Below are 19,606 nucleotides of genomic sequence, written 5' to 3'. Positions count from 1 at the left end.
CCCCAATAGCGAAGTCTACTCCAGCACGTTACCCTGCTCCTCTCGTCCCAAGGATATTTGGGGCCCCTACAAGGCATACGTGGACACCCTCCACAATTCCCCAGCCTCCCCGACGGGCTCGGGCATAGTCCCCACAGGTATAGGGTAGATGGTCAAGTCTGCACACTAATATGACCTCACAGGCAGCATTGCACCCTGTGGGAAGGGGCCCGACACTCCTGGAGTTTCCACTCACATAAATTGAGGAGGGGTGGGAGCGTGGTCTTACTCTTAGACAGCGACGGGACAAAGACGGGACACGGGAGGAGCCTTGAGAATTGTATTAACTGTCCAATTGTTATCGTCCAGGCTGCTATTGTTTTTTTCCTTTTGATATCGAGCTGTGACAGATTATTTGTGGTATTTCAACATGGTTTGTTTTAATTGATGGTACTGCAGTGAGCACATAAGATTGTATCAAATTACTGTGCTTTGATAATCAATAAAAAGAGTTAAAATAAAAAGTTCGAAAATATGGACTTTAAGGTTCTCAGCAAAATAATGGCAAGTAGACTCCTCCCCTACATGCGGACTTTAGTGCATAGAGACCAGAACGGTTTCATCCTAAACCGTAGCACATCCCTCAGTCTCAGTAGACTATATCATATACTCTACCACCCTGAGGTGCAGGTTAACTAGAAGCTTGTCATTATGTCAGTAGACTTCGAGAAGGCCTTTGACTCTATACGATGGGACTTCCTTTTGAAGGTCATGAGTAGGATGGGGCTAGTGAGAGACGCATTAAATGTGTTACTCTACATTATATGGACCAGACGGCCTGAGTGAAGACTTGCTCCACATGTCCCCTGACATACGCCATGTTCCGGGGAACTGGCAAGGATGCCCGCTGTCTCCTTTCCTTTTTGCCCTGGCTGTAGAGTCCTTGGCTGATATGTTCTGGACAGAGGGCAGAGGCACTGGTATTGCGATTGAAGGCCATGAACATATACCGCTCTATGCTGATGACCTCCATTTATACTTGGTGGATGGATCAGATGGAGGGCATCTCGGCTGCTGGAGGACTTTGGGACTCTTTCAGGCCTAAAGGTTAACCAAGCTAAGATGTGTATATTCCCTTGCTTGAAGAGGACCCCTCGACCACATGATATGTTACCAGATTTCCTTTGGTCTCCCACAACCTTTAAATACCCCGGGGTTATCGGTGTACCATGACCTGGAAGATTTAAGTTAAGGCAACCTTCGGGCATGTGTAACCTTCCCTCCCTGTGTTTATCTCTTTTGGGGTGTGTGTCGATTACCAAGATGGTAATGCTCCCCTGTCTGTTATACTTTTTCATGAACCTGCTGGTTAGGGTATACACCCCTTGGTTCAAACAACTCGATACCATCCTCAACAATTAATATAGGATGGCGCCTGCCATTGAATTTTTTTAGAGGTCCTGAGACACTGACCAAATGCTGGGAGATTAGGAGCTCTAGATTTTGAATTATATTACTTAGCAGCGCAGCTGCAATGGATGGCTAAATGGCTAGATGGCTCTCATACCCACGACTTGGACCTGTTGGGAGTGACCCTATATCAGTGACTTCTTTTGCCCACTTATTACGCTTATAGTCCTCCCACAGTCGAGTGTACTGTTACACGTAGCGTTGCAGTGCTGGCACCGATGTGTTGTGTGAACCCAGAGAGCCCCCTTTATGCACCAGCTTTACCACTGATGGGCCTCCCCCACGGAGACCATGTTACCTATTTCACTCATACTTAACTTTTAGAGTGGATGGAGGCAGGGATCACGACAGTGGGAGATTGTGTTTTTTACATGGGGTACTCATTCCACTGGAGGACCTGTCTGATACCCACGCCCTACCCAGAGGTCAACTCCTGACATATGAAGCATTGGTGCAGGCATTCACGGATTTATGGGACAAGGGTAGGGATGAACCCTCACCGCATATGGTACTCCAACTCCTCCTTTCTATGGGGACAGCACAGCACTTGTTGACATGGTTCTACCGAGTGCTGAATGAAATAGGGAGGAGACCGCTGGAAACCCTAAGGACGTGCTTGGAGATGATACTAGGCAATTACATCACACAAAGTGACTGGGAGAGGGTGATAGCCCACCCCAAAGCGGTCTCACGTAATACACGGTTGAAATATGTACAGTTTAATTACCTACGTATGACATACATCACCCTACATAGACTACAGCTAATAAATGGAGGGCACCCTCGAAGCTGTCCTCTGTCGAGTGCCTGACGTAGACTTCTGCAATATGGCTTGGGGATGCCAGCAACCGCAGACTTTTTGGGCTACAGTTTTGCAAAATTTGGGTCAGATCAGGGCGCCCTCTGCCCATACCTATACAGATCTGCCTCTTGGGAAGCTTCCCCAGGCCCAAAGCATGAAAAGCTGCCTCTAGATGCATAGCTCGGCCTTGGCCCCAGCCCGACCCAGAATATTAATGGCATGAGAATCTGAAAGAGGGCCTAGACTGGAGACTTGGGGGAGGGAAACACAAGAAATCAAAGAAGTTCAAGTGGTGTGCGATTTCGCCACACCCGTCAAAGTTTTCGGATGAAGCGCTCCAGGATTCGCACTTCGGCAGAGCCTAAGTCAGGATCCGCTCCGCAATGTCCTGACTTTTTCCCAGTTTCAAGAATTTTATGAGGCCATGCACCTCATATTTGGCAGCCCAGCTCTTTTGGAGTGTCTTCAGACCCAAAGGGCTCGAGAGGGGCTCCCAACCGGATAGCTGCCAGCGGGTTCGCCTTCGGCGCCACTCTGGGCCCAAGGATCCCATGCTGGATCCGAAGCGGAACTGGCAGCGAGACTGAGACATTCCTTCGACGCCCGCTCCAGTGTTACTGCTCCGACCCTGTGCAAAGAGAAGAGACTCCACCATCGGGACCCAAAAAGAGCGTTGTCGTCCTACCTGGACTGCACTAAAGAGTTTCGGGTGGACGAACAGTAAGGCTGTGTAGTAACAGACCATCGCAAGATGGATAGCACTCTGCATCAAGGTCAGCTACACACTAGCCAAGAAGCAACTCCCTGGCTGTTTGCAAAGCTAAGGCACACTGCATTAGGCCTCAAAGTCCCGGTCCTGGATATCTGTCCGGCAGGAACGTGGGCCTCCTCACACACATTTACCAAACACTACTGTCTGGAAAGTTGGATCTATTGCAAAGGGCACTTCACCTGTTCGGTCCTACAGGACCTTTCTGTTTAAAATTGGCTTCGCAGACCCACCTCATGAAGGTATTGCGTGGGTATCTGTTCAAAGGTAAAGAATCTGCACTAGAAATCTCTATCAGATGAACAAGTATCTTACCTTCGGTAACGTCTTATCTATTAGAGACTCTATCTAGCTTCAGGTTCTTTTCTGACGCTCCCATCCTCCCCACTCTGTGACCCGACTGCAGTGTAAGGGACAACCTTCTCAGGGCCCTAGTTTTTCACACCAGTGGTCCGTTCTCATTGTGGCTCCACGCTCCTGTGGTGGAAAGTTGCAAAAGTATCTTACGTGGGTGCGCCGGGCTGGCGCCTATAGAGGCACCGTGGCTGCATACCTTCAAGAAGAGCCTCAAGACCTGGCTCTTCGGCTGACTCAGAGCTATACCTCAAGCGCCTTGAGATGCTCACGGGTGAGTAGCGCCCTTCACAATTTTCCGGATTGATTGATTGACCTTGGCTGACGCAGGGCCGAACTATGCCCGCTCCTGGCACGCTTGGGGATTATTCTAAGGTAAGGAATTTGAAATTTTGTACCAGATAAGGTGTTACCGAAGGTAAGTAACTTGTTCAGCAGTACCGGGTCAAAGTCACAAGTTCAAGCTGAGCGCAATCGAGCACAGGCCGGGCACAGGACCAAGTATGCCCCGCTGTGATAGTACCTTGTGTCCTTTGGAATTAACATGCGAAATATGCGTCGACCTGTGCCGTGCTGTGCAGAGGAGCTGTCGAGCAGGAACTGTAATGCATGGTTCAGCCTAGACATGCATCACGCTGGGTCAGTGCTGTCGAAGCCACCGACTCAGGAACTGCGATACTGATGTGGGGTTGTATGATTAAACAACTACCTCTAAAATCACGAGTGCCTAAACCACGAAAGCTAAACAATTACCAAATCTTAAGCACTAATTATTGAACCACGACTTAACTGAACCACGAAAAAAATTCTATTAACATCCAAATCGAATCTACCCATATTTTTAAACTGATGGAAATGAAAAACTGCTATCTTTGAAAATGCCACTCTTATAGTGTTTTTCTTTTTTAACAATACTAATATTTACACGTAGACGGTTACCTCATATTTTACTGACATTTTCCACAATGCTACGAACTGTTAATCTCCAGCCTTGAATTAAATTAAAATATTGCTGGTATTGACGTTTGATTAAGCGAAATCTATTTTCAATTTGCAAACTGGGCCACGCTGTTTTAGGATTTTGTCATCAAACATGAAAATATTCGTTGCAGAGCCATTCCTAGAGCTACAGAAATAATGGCACAAAAGAGAGAAGAATGAAGGCAAAGAAAGTAATGAAACCTGCGAAAAGGGCGATCGTAGTGATGAAAAAAAACCTGCTAGAATCGGATAAAGAAAGCGGAAGTGCTGGGTGGTCTGTTCTTTAAATGACAATATATATATATTCCAGAAGCTGCTTGACGTAGGGGCCACATCAACCTAATGTTTTTTTGAGCACTGAGTAATTGAATCTGAATAAAAAAGTGTAAAATGCCAGAGATCACACAGAATGACACTTGTGAAGCTGGGATGTGAAAGTGGCCACAACTAGAATGCTAACTTAATTGGCGGCATATCAAACGGAAAAACAAAACCAAATGCACTATTTAAAGCAATTAAAAAAAAAAACCACGTCAGCATAAAACATCATTTTTAAACAATCCTACAGTGCCATCTACTGGCATCACAAGGTAAATTAAAACTGTCTCTAGTTTTCATTCAAAGTGATCTTTAAATGTATTACGTTCGTGTTTAAATTCGTTGTTAAGGCCACTCGTTGTTTAATGAAGTAGTAGTTGAGGTGGTCGTGGTTCAGTTGCAGGTCGTTGTTTATGAGTCGTCGTTAAGGCCACTCGTTGTTAAAAAATCGTTGTTCATGCTGCGTCGGGTTGGTGAAGCCACTGATCTGGGGCTACCTTGCAGACACTTGCATCGAGATGCATTGTGCTGGGTTGGTGCAAGGGAAGCCGCTGATGAGGTGCTGCGATGCGAGGTTCAGCTCTTAGATGCGATGTGCTACATTGGTTCTGATTAAGCCATCGATCTAGAGTTGGCAATGGGAGGACTTGCGTTGAGATGTGGCGCGCTACGTCGGCTCTGATGAAACTGCCGATCAGGAGCCTGTCCCTCTAGCTCAGAACAGGAGACCAGTTCACTGACCCTTGGAGACACTCTGGTAGTTCATGCAGTAAAGCAGGCCTCAGGCAACTGGGCAGTCCTTTTTAGGTCTTGCAGAACTGCGTTGCAGCGCGCATGCGCTACTCGCTCTGCGAGGTTTCTTGTAATCGGGCTATTTCAGAAGTGGAGTTGAAGCCCTGCCCCTCATTATGATTGGCTGGTGTCACAGTGTATGCTAAACGCAGGCTTGTGATTCAGAATGAGGCTTCTTTGTTACCGCCCTGTCTCCTTCTCGGACTGCCCATCCTCTCTGGATCTTTTACTTGCGGCGTTATACAGTCTCCTTTAACTGATGGGTGAGCACTTTTTTTTATTATTAGCGTAACAGCGACAGCTTGTTTCAGTCGCCTTTGGCAAAGGCGACCGCTTGATTTTGCATTGCGCTTTCACTTAAAGTGAAAGCGCGATGAAAATATAAACAAGCGGCTGTTCGCCTAACTTTTTTAAAATTATTTGCGTAATGGCGACAGCTTGTTTCCGTCGCCTTCAACAAGGGCGGCCACGTGTTTTTGCATTGCGCTTCCACTTAAAGTGAAAGCGCGATGCAAATAAAAACAATCGGGTGTTCGCCTAATGGCGACAGCTTGTTTACATCCTTTTTTGAAGGTCCTCGCAAAGCCTGCTCCATGGCCTTTACAGTGGCATACAGATGCCAGGACTGCTCAACCACAGACTCGTTCACCTCAGGCCGCCCTGCAGCACAGTCAGTCTAAGAACACTGACACCACTCTCTGCTAGCGCCCATGCACCCTGTCGGTGCTCCTAGCACAGAGAAGGGCATTGGTGTAAGTGCTGTGGTGGTAGTACTTTTAACCACGCTTGTTAATTTAGATTCGTATGGCTTTTTGTGGTGTTTTATTTGATGATCAAAGTTGTGGTGAAGTGCACAATACTGCTCCCAGATTTGTGGTTGTTTGTACAGGGTGCAAATGTCCCAGGAAAATTACTGAATTATGTTTAACTGTTTGTATAAAAACAACCCCAAGCTGAGGTGTTTTATCACGATTATTTACGTCCAAAAATGGAAAATTTTGTGCATGTAGAGTTTATTGGGTGCACGCACTGTACTCTTACGGGCGAGTTTTCCACCTACTGGCAGTCTCTCACTCCTCTGCACACTGCGATAAATTCCGGGACTGAGGAAACAGGTCTAGCGTACATGCTTTGCTTATCTGTTTATATTATGCTTTTGGTGGCTGTAGGGTCGAGGGTGGTTCAAGAACATCAGGGCTTTAAACCCGCCTCCTGCACTTAACCGCAAAGTGTGATCCGAACTGGCAATTTGACCCCTCTATGCCAGTAATATCCACAAAATGGGTGAGGGGGCGGGCACTTATATTCCTGACAGGCGGCCTCGCTGACTGTGTAAAGCATTCTGGTTCAAACACACGTTGACAGTATTCATATGCCAGCAAACAATTGGACACTTGTTCTATTGTCCCGTGAAAGCAGAGTCCCCTCAGATTGGAGACGTGGTGTACAGTACATCCCCTGGCTCTTTAGCTTCGCCCATTAAATTCTTGCATGTCTAAGCAGCCATTGAGGCCACTTGTGTGCTCTTCTGCATAGACTTGAGATCCGCCGGCACCTCAGCTTGGTTGTAGAATATAACCTGGCAGACTGCAAGCATGCTTACCAGTAAACAGATACAGCATGGCCCACAGCCAGGGAAGCTTCCTGAACACATAAAATAAGTTCAGCATGGGCAGCAACACTACAAACATAATGCACACAAAAAAACGGTAATACATGTTCAGCAGCAGTGACAGCAGTTTCCATAGCAGCCAGGGGGTGTCTCAGTAGGAAGATGTCTAGCATGGGAAGCAGCACAAGCTTCATTCACGATCATAACAGATAAAGCACGGACAGCCACAAAGCAAGGTGCCTCCTATTCATACCAAAGTTATAACGCGATCCAGCCATGGACGGTTGTTTGCTATTTGCGCTTATAGCGATGCCTAAGACTTACACTTAGTTCACAAAATGAACTTTGGCATTGTAAATGACAATGCCTTTTATTTATGTCTTTTGAAAACCTGCAAGAGGTGAGTAAACAGGTATTTTGTACTGATAGTCGTTGCTTATGAGAAGCATGGCTGGCAGTAACTACACTGCTTTTACTTCCAGGCTTGCTTCTTGTAAGCAAGGAGTATAAGTACGAGGTACGTATTTCCGCACTGCTTGCACGTTTTCAAAACACATAAATAAAAGGCATTGCCATTTACAATGCCAATCGCTCAAACTCTTGGAAATGCGAGACCTATTGCAGTGGAAATGCTTGTTTATGTAGAGTCTGCAGGTCCAAGAGTGTTCTGAAGATTGGGACTCAGGGTCCAATATTTATACCTCGGGCCAGCTTTGAAGTCGTAAAAACTTCTAGACTACCCCCTACATCTGGCTCTGGAATTTCCTTCTTTCCTTCCCCAGATCCCTAGATATATATGGGGTGACAAAAGGCTAGTGTGAAGTTCTTTACGAGTGAAAGAGGCAGCCCCTATTGAGGTGCAAGTGTGATAGCTGACACTCACCCCCCCCCCCCCCCCCCCTCCCCCACCCCGCATCAGATCGGCTCATCCTGCCAACACCCAGCACCCCTGTGGGACACTGTCTGGGAGTAATACACACAAGCCCGCTGCAAACTACACCTATTCATGTGACCCATGACACAGGCTGCAGACACCAAATGGTTAATACAAGAAAATACCAACTTTGTAGAAGTGGCATTTGTAGAACTGTGACTTAAAATTCGACTAAACCATTTAAGCAGATTTTAAATTACAATTTTCTAGAGACCAAACGTGACAATTCCGCCTGTTTCAAAGCAAACATTATCTCTCATGAAATGTAATAAGGCAACCCAATAGTATCCTATGAGAGAGGTAGACCTTGCAGTAGTGAAAAACAGTTTTACGATTTTTTTCACTACAAGGGTATGTAAAATGTTTAAATTCATGTCATGCATTGTAAATATAATGCACCCTGCCTTATGGACTGTTTAGAGCCTACCCTAGGGATGGTCTATATGCATTAAAAAGGAGGGCTTAGGCCTGTCAAAAGGTTTCTTTTGACAGGTCGAAATGGCAGTTTAAATCTGAACATAGGCTGTAATGGCAGGGCTTAGACATGTTTTAAAAGAGCTACTTAAGTGAGTGGCGCAATAAGTGCTATAGGCCCAGCAGTAGTATTTAATTTACAGGCCCTGGGTACATGTAGTACCACTTTACTAGGCACCTATAAGTAAATTAAGTGTGCCGTTTGGGTGTAGGTCAATTGGACCATGATTATATGGGAGCACATAAGCACTTTAGCACAGGTTAGAGGTGTTAAAGTGCACAGAGTCCTAAGAGCCAACACAAATGGGTTAAGGAAACAGGAGGGGTGAAGGAAAAAAGTTTGGGGGTGACCCTGCAGAGGGTCATGTCCAACAGCACTAAATAGGCCATAGCTTATAAATTGATAGGACTTAGAGTACCAATTGGATGATGAGTTTATTGTAAAATTCACTAATGTAAACAAAATAATGGTGGTCAGAAAGCTCAACCTATCTCAATTGATAGTTCTTTGCACTGGTCTTGGCATAAAGTCTTTATCGTGGCACCTTTGGACTAGTTTGGAGACCACTAATACAGCCCTACCACAAGATATTCCTGTTTTCTACATCTGCCAAGCTACCAAGTGGTCCTCAGTCCATACTTTCATCATGCTACTGTATAGGCTCTTGCGTCTGTAGGGAGGGTAATTTTACAAGCTTTGCCTCGCAGGACTATATGGTCTAAAGCCCATGATGCAGCCCCTCCTTCATATCGATTCACAAGGGACTGAATCAGCAGTTAAACGTATCCATCAGAAGAACAATTTACTTGGTTTTGGTAAAGCATGTTTGGTCGATACCGAAATCACATCCTCACAGCCCACCCTTTACTCTCTGAAGCAGTAAAGGCTCCAAGTTAAGATACGCACACTCTTAATATTGTCAATTTGCCAGTTGCACTCCACGTCTGATAGTGCAGAAAATGTAATTAAAGTAAGAGAAGTCTGCCTGCAGGGGGCCACCTTCATAAGGGTTTGGGTACACACAACTGAAGATGGGACAGAGACTGATAGTGTCAGCTGCCAGCGCACAGAAGCTGGAATTTTCCATATCCATGATGGTACCTGGGAAGATCAACAAAGTGTGGAATCTGTGATTAGATAGAGTATCCATCTCTCAGATGGATACTCTATATCCATCTGTGAGAACATTAACAAAAATAGGTACCTTGTTGGATTTATAATTTTCTCCTGTATGTTCTTAGTACAGTGTACGTTGTGGCATTCATCCATGGCACTCAATGATTACAACCCAAGCAACCCGAGCAGTTGTGATAAAGTATCTTGAGCTAGATTACGCAAGGAACTTATAGTTGGTTGCCTAAGTCAGACACCATAAGGTCTTCATGCGTGTGTTCCACGCTGGTCTCCATACATTGAGAACAGATTCAAGTGTTAACATTGTAAATTTAATTTTCCCTATAGGGCGAAACAGGATGCGCAGACAGATCTGGAGGGAGCTGGTTTGAAGAACTGTTTCAATAACCCTGCCTACTATGTGCTAGAAGGAGTACCACACCAGCTTCTCACAGCAGACAACCAGAGTCCACTAACACTAACAAAGCCGCCTGCTTCAAAGAATAAAGTTCAGATCACTGTGCCTGTACAGCTTGAAAAGCGTCGCCAGCCCGCATCAGGTCATCCACAAACACAAGGCGAGGAGAGTTCCTCAGATGATGATGTAGGCACTATGAACCTCCCACCACCTGATTTCCCTCCTCCACCTCTCCCCAAATCTGTTGAGTTTGAAATGGTTGAGAATCCTTTTTATGCCTCCTCAAAGGAGATGCAGGGCTTTACTGGACCGAAGGGAACTGTTGGCAGGGAAGAGATGAATCCCAGGACTGGAGCCACCAAGCCTAAGTCTGGAGTTGCCTTTAGTGAAACTCTTGAGTCCAAGTTGCCTTCTAAACATAACCCAGTGTCTTCAAACACTTCTGTGCCTCATGTTGGGGTGACCTTTGGCTCGGAGCCCCATAACAGCACGAGGCAAACACAAACTACAGTTGATGATCATTCCTTCTCCGTGTTGCAGATGGCCCGGACACTGAGTGAAGTAGACTATTCTAGCAGCAAGAGTGGGCCTGTGGGGAGAGGGCAACATGGGAGAACTCACCATCTGCCTGAGAGAGGGCCAATGGACTTCCCTCTGAGAGGCTTTCACTCGGACTACAGCCAGCCAATGAGCTTCCCACCAAGGTGCATCCGGGAAAGCATCAAAGAAGTTGTCGATGAAGAGGTAGGCAGAACTGGTACTATTGAAGGATGACATTTACGCTGATGACACTTATTTCATCATCTTAGGCATAATTGCTTTTATTTTTACTTTTAATGGCATATATCAGGAATACATACTAAACTACATTTATATATATTTCTTATTTATGTGCACCATGTAGGATTACCAGTCTGTTCATGCATTCACCAGGGCATCTTTACATTAATCTTGGGGAAAGGGGTAATTTGTGCGTGTTAATGCTGGAGCTGGTTTCTTTGTTTGGCATCTTGGGGGGGGGGAGGCAATTTAGCATGGATGAAGTTGGCTAAATTTGCACATGTAAGGGTCTTTTGTGATGCAGTGTTCTGTCCATCCATGATAATATTTCTGGTTACTTACCTGGGCTGGACACTATACATATATGGAGCAGAAACAGTGTTAAAGGGCAGGCTGTTGTGTATTGGCTCACTGTGTAATGAAAACCATCATCTTAATGGAAAAACATTGTTCTGGAGTGCTGTGTCTCAGACATCCATAATTTGCATCTATACTTCGTACATGTTTTTCTTTTGGTGTTCCTCTGAATTTGCATTGAATTATCCAAAATAATTCAATAAAATAATGTCCTGCATTGGAGAAATGTTGCAAGACTAAGCTCTGCAATTGGAGGTCACGCATTAGGGTGATTAACATTCATCCTCTTTTGAAGTGATTACTTTGACTGATATGTTTTTATGAAATATTTTCGGCACAGAGTGTGGGCAGCAGGTTCACCTCTTGGTCTGTCATAGATATAGTGAATTGAGTACAGAGGGCAAGAAAAACAAAAGACATTTAGAAACCAAGTGCCATCCTGGCCACCCTTTGAGCTTTCAAGCAAAGCAGATTATGAGACCCTCTCCACCTGAAATCCCCAAGAATAAGCAGTGATATCCATACATTGACATGTAAATCCTGAAAATAAAACTGGACATGCTTTGGCAAACCTAAAAATATTTATCAAAATTTCTGCAAAAAAATGCAGCTTTTTCCTTGGAATCTTTCACGTAGATGCTTAACTGAGAAGACCATATTTATGTACAGCAGCAGTGGAGTCCGACGAACTATAACAAGATTTTCATAAACCTAAGGAGGAGAACTTGTACTAAGTTTGTCAAAGAGATAAATGTTGTTTAGAGCACCCTTTCTTATGAGGGCAGGGAGCAGTAGGGTGGAGCAATTCTGATCAGGTAGATCTTGAAAGCAAAGATTCTCATTCAGATGTGTAGCTAAACTGGAAGAGTACATAAGCCGGTTGGGGAAGAAATCATCCACTACAAAGAGGGTTCTGCATGATAGAGTGGGTGGCAGGGTTGGAGGAGGCGACAGGGAGACAGGCATAGTAGCCAAATTGGTCAAGTTCAGAGTTTCTTTTTATTCTCGGTTGCCACCCTTTTAAGGGGGTTTCTGTATATTAATAAAAAATTATGAGTATTAGAATGTGAATAGTTTCCCTAATCGGATAAATGAGATTCTTGGAAACGTATGCCTTATGAGAAAATCTGTAGGTGTGTTCCCTGTTGTGAGAAGCCAGGTTAGTATATGGTGCTCACTTATGTAAGTGTAGGATCCTGCACCAACCCGAGCGACCCTTATTTTAGGGGTTTAGAGAATCAGAAATCTCTCTTAAGTGGCAGCTGTAGAGAGCAGCCGTCAGGCTTAATCTAGGAGGAGTGCAAAGCAGCTCGGTTTACAAGTATCTAATCCTTTAGTATAGGCTAAATGAAAAAGAACCAAGCAGCGTACTTATAAAAATAGGTATTTATTTCAGTCACTCACTAACACGGTACAATATCTCCTACCCGGAGATATACTCACAATGTACACAATACTTTGGACGTAGAACAACAAGTAGCACTAATACACAGTAATCCCCAGAGGGAGACCAGACCATATATTGAAGGAGTGGGAAGTGAACCACGACCTAAGTCGAGACTGGACCCAGGATACGTAGAAGCGTCGGGGACCCAAGGAACCACCCCAGGAGAGAGTCTAGGAACCCCCCCCACACCCCCAATGGTCGGGGGGGGGGGGGTTCCTAGACTCCATATACTCAATACGGATCAGCGGGTTCGTCACATTTGCAGTCTTACCACAGAAGGACTAAAGAGTCTGTTGGAACCAGTTTGAGTCGAAGTGTCCCTGAAAGTAGAGGGGACAAAGTCTATGCCACACCGGGACGTCCAGGAGGTACGGAAGACAAAGGCCACTCGAGTTCAAATAAAACAAGTTAGATGAAGAGGCTTCAAGCTTGGGTACACCGAATCAGTAGCTCGGCTCGATCCACCAGGTTGCTGAAGACAACAGAATCGGTCCATCCAACCAACCGCGTCAGCATGGGTCAGTTATAGCTGGAACAGACTCGTGAACAGAACCTCTCGATGCGTCCAAGTCTGTTGGCACGAGTCGGTTGTGGTAACAGTTGAATTCACCCAGTGATTGAAGCAATGCAGTGACACGGTGCACAGGGGTTTTGTTGCAGGCCGTTCTACGAAGGATGCTGGCCTCAACTCAACGAGAGGACAGCTCAGACCTCGAGGGAATGCCAATCCACCACCTGTGTTGCAGAGCCTTGTGGAGTCTTTTGGAGCCCAAGTTCGGCTATCCAGTTGACCGTGTTACTGTGCTTGTGGATGTAGGGGATGACTCCTTCACTCCAAGGGAGAATCCTTTGGATGTCTATAGATGTCCACCGCCCCGGGACGGAACCTGCATGGAGGACAGAGACTGATGGTGCAGCAGGTTTGCAGGAGGCAAGATCAGGAGTCGATATAGTCTTCTAAGTTGCGGTCCCGGTCCTTAAGCAAAGGAAGATGCAATCAGTTCGGCACGGTCAGAATGACTCAGCCAAGATGTCCAGACAGTCAAAGAAGTGGAGTTGAATCTGAATCGAATCCCATGACAAATCTAGGGACCCACCCACAGGTAAGCCCTTAAGTACCCTAAGGTGAAGGTTGGGACGAGTCCGGGTTCCCTCCAGAGGAGGGGTTGGACAGTAGGGAGGATACTCCCATGTCCTTTGTCCAGTTTTGCGCCGGAGCAGGGAGCCAACGGCTCCCTGATCTGGTTTGAGCTGGAGTATGCAAGGAGGGCACCAAATGTGCCCTTCCAGCAGACTATGCGGCGCTGGCCAGCACCCTCACCTCGACCCAATATACTAAGTCCTGTCTGGGAGGTGGTCACACCTCCCTGTGACAGGAAACATATTGTCCAACCTTCCCCTGCTTGGGCTTGACCCTGCAGCAGGAGGGCAGAATTGTGTCTGGGGTTGGCAGCATCCCTAGGTTGCTGTCAGGCTCTGTAAAATCGGACCCCGGGAGAATGGAGGGCCTCAGTGAGGGGGCCTACTGTGGATGGAATCATACCTCCAAAACCGGATACGGTGTTAGAGTATGATTCCAAAATGTTCGATACCAAACATGCTCAGGTTCTTTTCAGACAGTTTTGAGATGGCCCTCGCGTAATGACGCCTGGCACATGGTAACTACCACAAATTTTCCTTAAGAAGACATTCTTGGCTTCAATTGACACCTCTCAAACAGGAGTCACAATGGAAGGTTAATTACCTACGCTTCTCGGGGAAGATTTTATTTGGAAGTCCTACAGACTACAAGATGGCTTGGATGAAAATCGAGATGGAGACCAATGAAAGCTGTTGACCTGGAGAAACGTAAGGAGCAGAAGAAACATTGTTAAAGGCATTGAGAATGTTTCTATTATCCTCCGAGGGTTCAACCCACCAACACCAAAGGCCCTTTGAACAGCAACAAAGTCAGCAACCAAAAGGAAGAGGTGCTCTCCAAATGGCTCAGGCATGAAAACCCCCTGCAGCTCAAAAACAATGAGCCTCTTCTTGCACTTCTTCCATTACCCACTCCGGTAGGGGGAAGTATTTCCCAATACTTGAAAAAGTGGAGGTTCATTACAAAAGACACATGGATACTGAATATTGTGTAGAATGGTTTGTGTGTCAGATTCACCAATCCTCCACCAGCTATTACACCAACAACGCCCACTCAACATCCGGCGATGCTGCAAAAAGAAGTCAATATTCTTCTGCAAAAGTATGCGGCGGAGCCTGTACCTCTTCTGCCAAAGAGGAAGGGGACTTTATTCCTGTTACGTTTGGGTGAAAAAATAAAGGTCCAAAGAGCAACTTTAGACCCATTCTAGATATGAAGGTCGCAAACAAATGGATACAGGGGGAATAATTAAGAATGCTACCATTACACCTAATTTAGTCTCAAATCCATTCAGTGGAACCGGCTATAGCCCTGACCCGCTGTTTAGTATACCCCAACAGACATTCAGGAAGCTGGATAAACTCATAGTGGACCTCTTATGGGCGACAGGGAGGAAGCGGTGGGACTAGGCTTGCTCATGCGGAGTTGGAACCGAGGGGGGGTGGAAGTGCCATGCATGGATCTTTATTTTCTGGCTACCCAACTGCAGCACGCTGCCCACAGGCTAGACGAGGGAGGCGACTGGTAGAGGTGTTACTGGAGGGAACGCACAGCCACCTCCCTACCTGAACTTCTAATGTCTGGAAATAGGGTTTCCAGCTACGTGTCATTTGTAGTCGAGCAGGTATGCCAGGCCTGGGAAAGAGTGGAATGGTGGGTTCTGGGTAGTGCCCCGTTTGCACATAAGTTAAGCATATGGATTATGTAGCCCTTTGTACAGGTTCCCCACCAGATGACAGTGGAAAGGTGGGGAGCAGGGGGCTGTGAGACACTCCAGGATTTATATCACAATGATAAATGTATTACCTTAGCAGATGTAATAGTATCTTTTAACTTGGGGTCTGGTCAATTTCTACAGTATGCAAAGCTGGCGCCAGATTGAGCTGTATAATATGGCCTTCCTTTCCCGAAGTGCCTGAGACGTCACGAGTACTGGTGAGGGTGGGAGGCAGCTGGTCTCTCAGATTTACAGGGTGTTGTGTGGAGGATGCTCCTTCACCTGCACTGGAGTTTCAGGGTAGATTAAATGACGTCTTGGGGGAACAACTCACAGACATAGAGTGGTGGGCGGGCCGTTGAGGGTGTGTCAAAGACATCAACAAATGCCTGCTTCAAGCTCATTCAATATAACTTTGTACACCAGGTTTACTTGACACCCAAGCTAATAGTTATTATTTACACAGGCCGTTCGTGCTCGTGTCCCCTTTGTAGCAGGGTGTAGGTGGACTTTCTAAATATGGTATTGGGTTATCCACTGATATGGGGTTATGCCCATGCACAAGAAGATACGGCTCAGCAGGCGGTTTATACTACTGGGTCTTGTCCTGGCAAAGCGCAAAATTGCAATTGGCTGTGGGATATGGCTGAATGAGCCTGTGTGGAAGATAAACATATGCACAAAACACGCAGGGATGATAAAGTAGCAGAAGATAGGAGGTATTGGGCAGCATTGCTCAATGAGCTATTAAAGCCAGAGATGCAAGACCCCCCTGAAGAGAGAGGGTGTAGATGGGAGAGAGCCGGCTGAGCACTGGGACTGACTCACATAAGAAGGAAGATAGTACAGCAGCTGATTTGGTGAGAACAGCAATATCCATTTGAAATGTCAGTCTCTATCTAAAGCTTCCCATCCAACGGTGAGACAAGAGTCCTCTTTACTGGGCTCAATGACTTCTGCATCTCTGTAACACCGAATGCCCACCTCCACAGGAGACTACTACAAGAGTGTCTAGAAGATTAGTGGAGCCAGTATTCAAGGAATTGGGAAGGCAAGATCATCCTTTCCCGCAAAGCAAAATCTCTCAAAATGATAGTGTTAATTGAAAAATCTCCTCTTTGGAATGCCATTTTAGCAGAAGGTCCCATTGCAGACAGTACTGATCGATGCCTCTCTTTTAGGTCTGGGTGCAGGCATAGATCACCTTCAGATACAGGGAATGTATTCCATGAAAGAAATGACATATCTCATTAACCTACTAGAACTGAGAGCTTTTCCTTTAGCCCTGAAATCTTTCCATCCCTCTTTCAAGACTGATTCACTCCTTGTTCAGGCAGACAACAATGATGAACAAACAAGGAGGAACGAGGCCTAGCGCCTTATCATTGGAATTCCAAACCATATGGCAGTTGTTGCTGGCCAGAAACCGAAGGATCACTGCAGTCCATCTCCCAGGCATCCAGAAAACTCAAGCACACTCCCTCATCAGATATATTCAAGAAAATGTCGAGTGGATCCTCAACGACTGTCATTAGCGATGTCTTCTGTCCCTGGGGTTTTCCTCATATAGATCTCTTTGCTGGGCAAAAAATGCCCAGACTTTACCTTGAGTGTCTACCAACCAGGGACATAGGGGAATGCCCTGTGAATTGACTGATCTGGCAAATTTCGCTACCCCTTTTCCACCGATACTCCAGATTCCACCAGTGATCATCAAGCTGGCTTACTTGAGAGACAAAATGATTTTGCTAGCACTCGTACAATGTGTACACTTGAGCTTTTCACAAGACTATGGAAATTCTGAAAGAAGCTAAACATCCATCCACACGAGCCTCTTGCTCAGGCAAATAGTAGAGATTTTGTATCTGGTATTCTGACAAGAACGTTGATCCAACCACATGCCAAGAGGAAACTTTACTACCATGCTTGCTTCATTCGTCCAAATCTGGGTTACAATTTCTTCTATTAATACCATTACAGCCTACAGAAAATGTCCTTCGCAAACCTCTTTTTTCAAGATCCCTGTAGTAAAGGTCTTCTAAGAAGACATTAAAAAAAAGTGTTTTACCTGATACGTCGTCCATCTCCCTTCAGGGAGTTAAACATTGTGCTTTCACCTCTCATGGGTTTGCCATTCCAACCTATCCATAAGTCTTATTACAACACCTGTTTTGCAAAGCTGCTTTTTTGTGGCTATCACATCAGCATGCAGGGTTAGCGAGATTAAAGCTTCATGCTCTCATGAACCATACACAGTATTTCATAGCAACAAAATAGTCATGAGAACTCATCTAAACTTTTTACCTAAAGTAGTTTCCGATTTTCACGTCAATCAAACCATAAATTTGCAGATTTTTTTTGAGAACCCTCCTACTTAAGCAAAAAGATCTCTATATGTGAAATGATTCTTAAAATGCTATCTGGGCAAAACTAAAATATACGTAAGTCTAAACATTTTTTTGTGAATTATGGCTTTTTCCTTTCTGGTCTAGCCACATTGACACAATCTATATCCAGATTGCTATTTCCTGCATTCTGTTATGCTATCAAAAAATCAAACACAATCTTAGCCGATAATGTAACGGCCCATTCCACCAGCGGTACATCTGTGACAGTTGCTTTAGTGAGGAGTATTTCTATTGTGAAACTCTGCAAGGCAGCCAAATAGAAGTCTGCTTACACCTTAATGAAACATTATGGTCTTGATTCAGATGTTAGAACAGATGCTCAAATGGGACAAGTCTCATTAAGAAATCGTTTCGCTTAGTTACTTCTGCTGGTGATCTTTTTGTCATCCGCCGCCTTTCTTATTCTAGTCAGTGCTTAGGAGTATCAATGAAGATCCCCTGAGAAAGAAGGAATGGTTTCTTACCTGCAATTCTAGTGTTCTCTCGGGTTAATCTCCACTGAGATCATAAGTAATCCTCCCTGGTGTAAGGGATAAAGATAATTAACAAGCATTCTGCTTTTAAATAGTCCTTCTCTCTATGGCTGTCTAAAGAAGAACTGTGGTAGTTGCCAACTACTGGGCATGGAAGGATAACGGAGGGCTGTCAGCCCTTAAAGGTGCACTGTCAGTTTTCATATGTGCATAGCTTCAGCCTTTGTCTACATTGCTGCATTATTTTTTCCACATTTCCTTTAAAGAAGTTTTATGAATGAGATTTATGTTAATGTGTTAAATGTTGTATACTTGTAAAGCGCACAGCTGCCCCAGCAAAGGGGCGTCCCGGCGCTGTATACCGCTGGGGAACCCGTCCTGGCTTTCCCTGTGGGATGGTCTCTACTGGGAATCCCCGAGGTGGAGCCAGGCATCCCCGGCGTTGATGGGGCCGTTGTGGAGATTAGGCAAGCTAATGCCCAGAGTTGTCGAGTGGGACCCCAGGTTAGAGTAGGCACCGAGGCAAGAATTGTCGAGTCCGCTGACCCTGGTCCACGAACCTGCCGCGTCGGGAATTGAACCCTGGTCCCGGGCCGACTTCTGCTCTCGGGTCTGCTGCCTCTAACCAGTGAGCCACACCACTCCACTAGAAAAAATTTCTATTTTCTAGTAATTTTTCCTAGGTTTTGTTATTAATTTGGCCTTTTTAAAAGTAAATTAAAGTAATCGAGCAACATAGCCTATAGCTGCTAAAACCTTTAAAAGATTATATGTTTAAAGTTGGCCTTCCTTAATAAGGAGTAGATCTATACTTAAAAATATGTATTTTTAAAAAGTGCTCCGCGATACTCACAGGTGGTTGTCACTATTCAGTGCTTATGATTTCAATGGAGATTCCCCTGGGAAAGAACTAGGATTGCAGTTAAGAATCATTGCTGCTTTTCTTTTGTAGAAGAAGCTATATAAAAGAAGCCACTTTTAATAGTTCTCAACATTTGGGAGGATTAACTGGTTACAATGTTTCTTTTGCCAATATTTCTGTTTCTATGTCGAACAATCCCAATAGAAATCCCTTATAAGTGTCTTAATGAACTTTCAAGGGATGTTCCCAGTTTTTATCTGTGCTAGGAAGAAACCAGGAATTAAATGGAAAAATGTTAAAACCAAAAAATAAAGGAGGCTGTGAGACTGGCGGATTTTCAAAAGTATTGCTGGGTCGCAATTATAGGCTGCGTTAATGCTAATGACTGAGGGAGAGTAAGGTTG

The 19,606-nt window shown here is 45.3% G+C and overlaps 1 protein-coding gene across 3 annotated transcripts in view; it reads left to right on the top strand.

Moving 5' to 3' along the window:
- Nucleotides 1–19,606, top strand: part of INPPL1 (inositol polyphosphate phosphatase like 1) — a 755,507-nt gene that overhangs the window by 672,742 nt on the left and 63,159 nt on the right. For all 3 annotated transcript variants that reach the window (XM_078658619.1, XM_078658620.1, XM_078658621.1), the window contains one exon: nucleotides 9,948–10,761. In XM_078658619.1, the coding sequence (XP_078514745.1) occupies nucleotides 9,948–10,761 (814 nt within the window). The remainder of the gene's footprint in view (nucleotides 1–9,947; nucleotides 10,762–19,606) is intronic.

This window comes from Lissotriton helveticus, chromosome 8 (genome assembly GCF_964261635.1).
Source record: "Lissotriton helveticus chromosome 8, aLisHel1.1, whole genome shotgun sequence".
NCBI lineage: Eukaryota > Metazoa > Chordata > Amphibia > Caudata > Salamandridae > Lissotriton > Lissotriton helveticus.
Note: the sequence above shows the minus strand (reverse complement) of the source record. Positions and strands in the feature narration are given on the sequence as shown.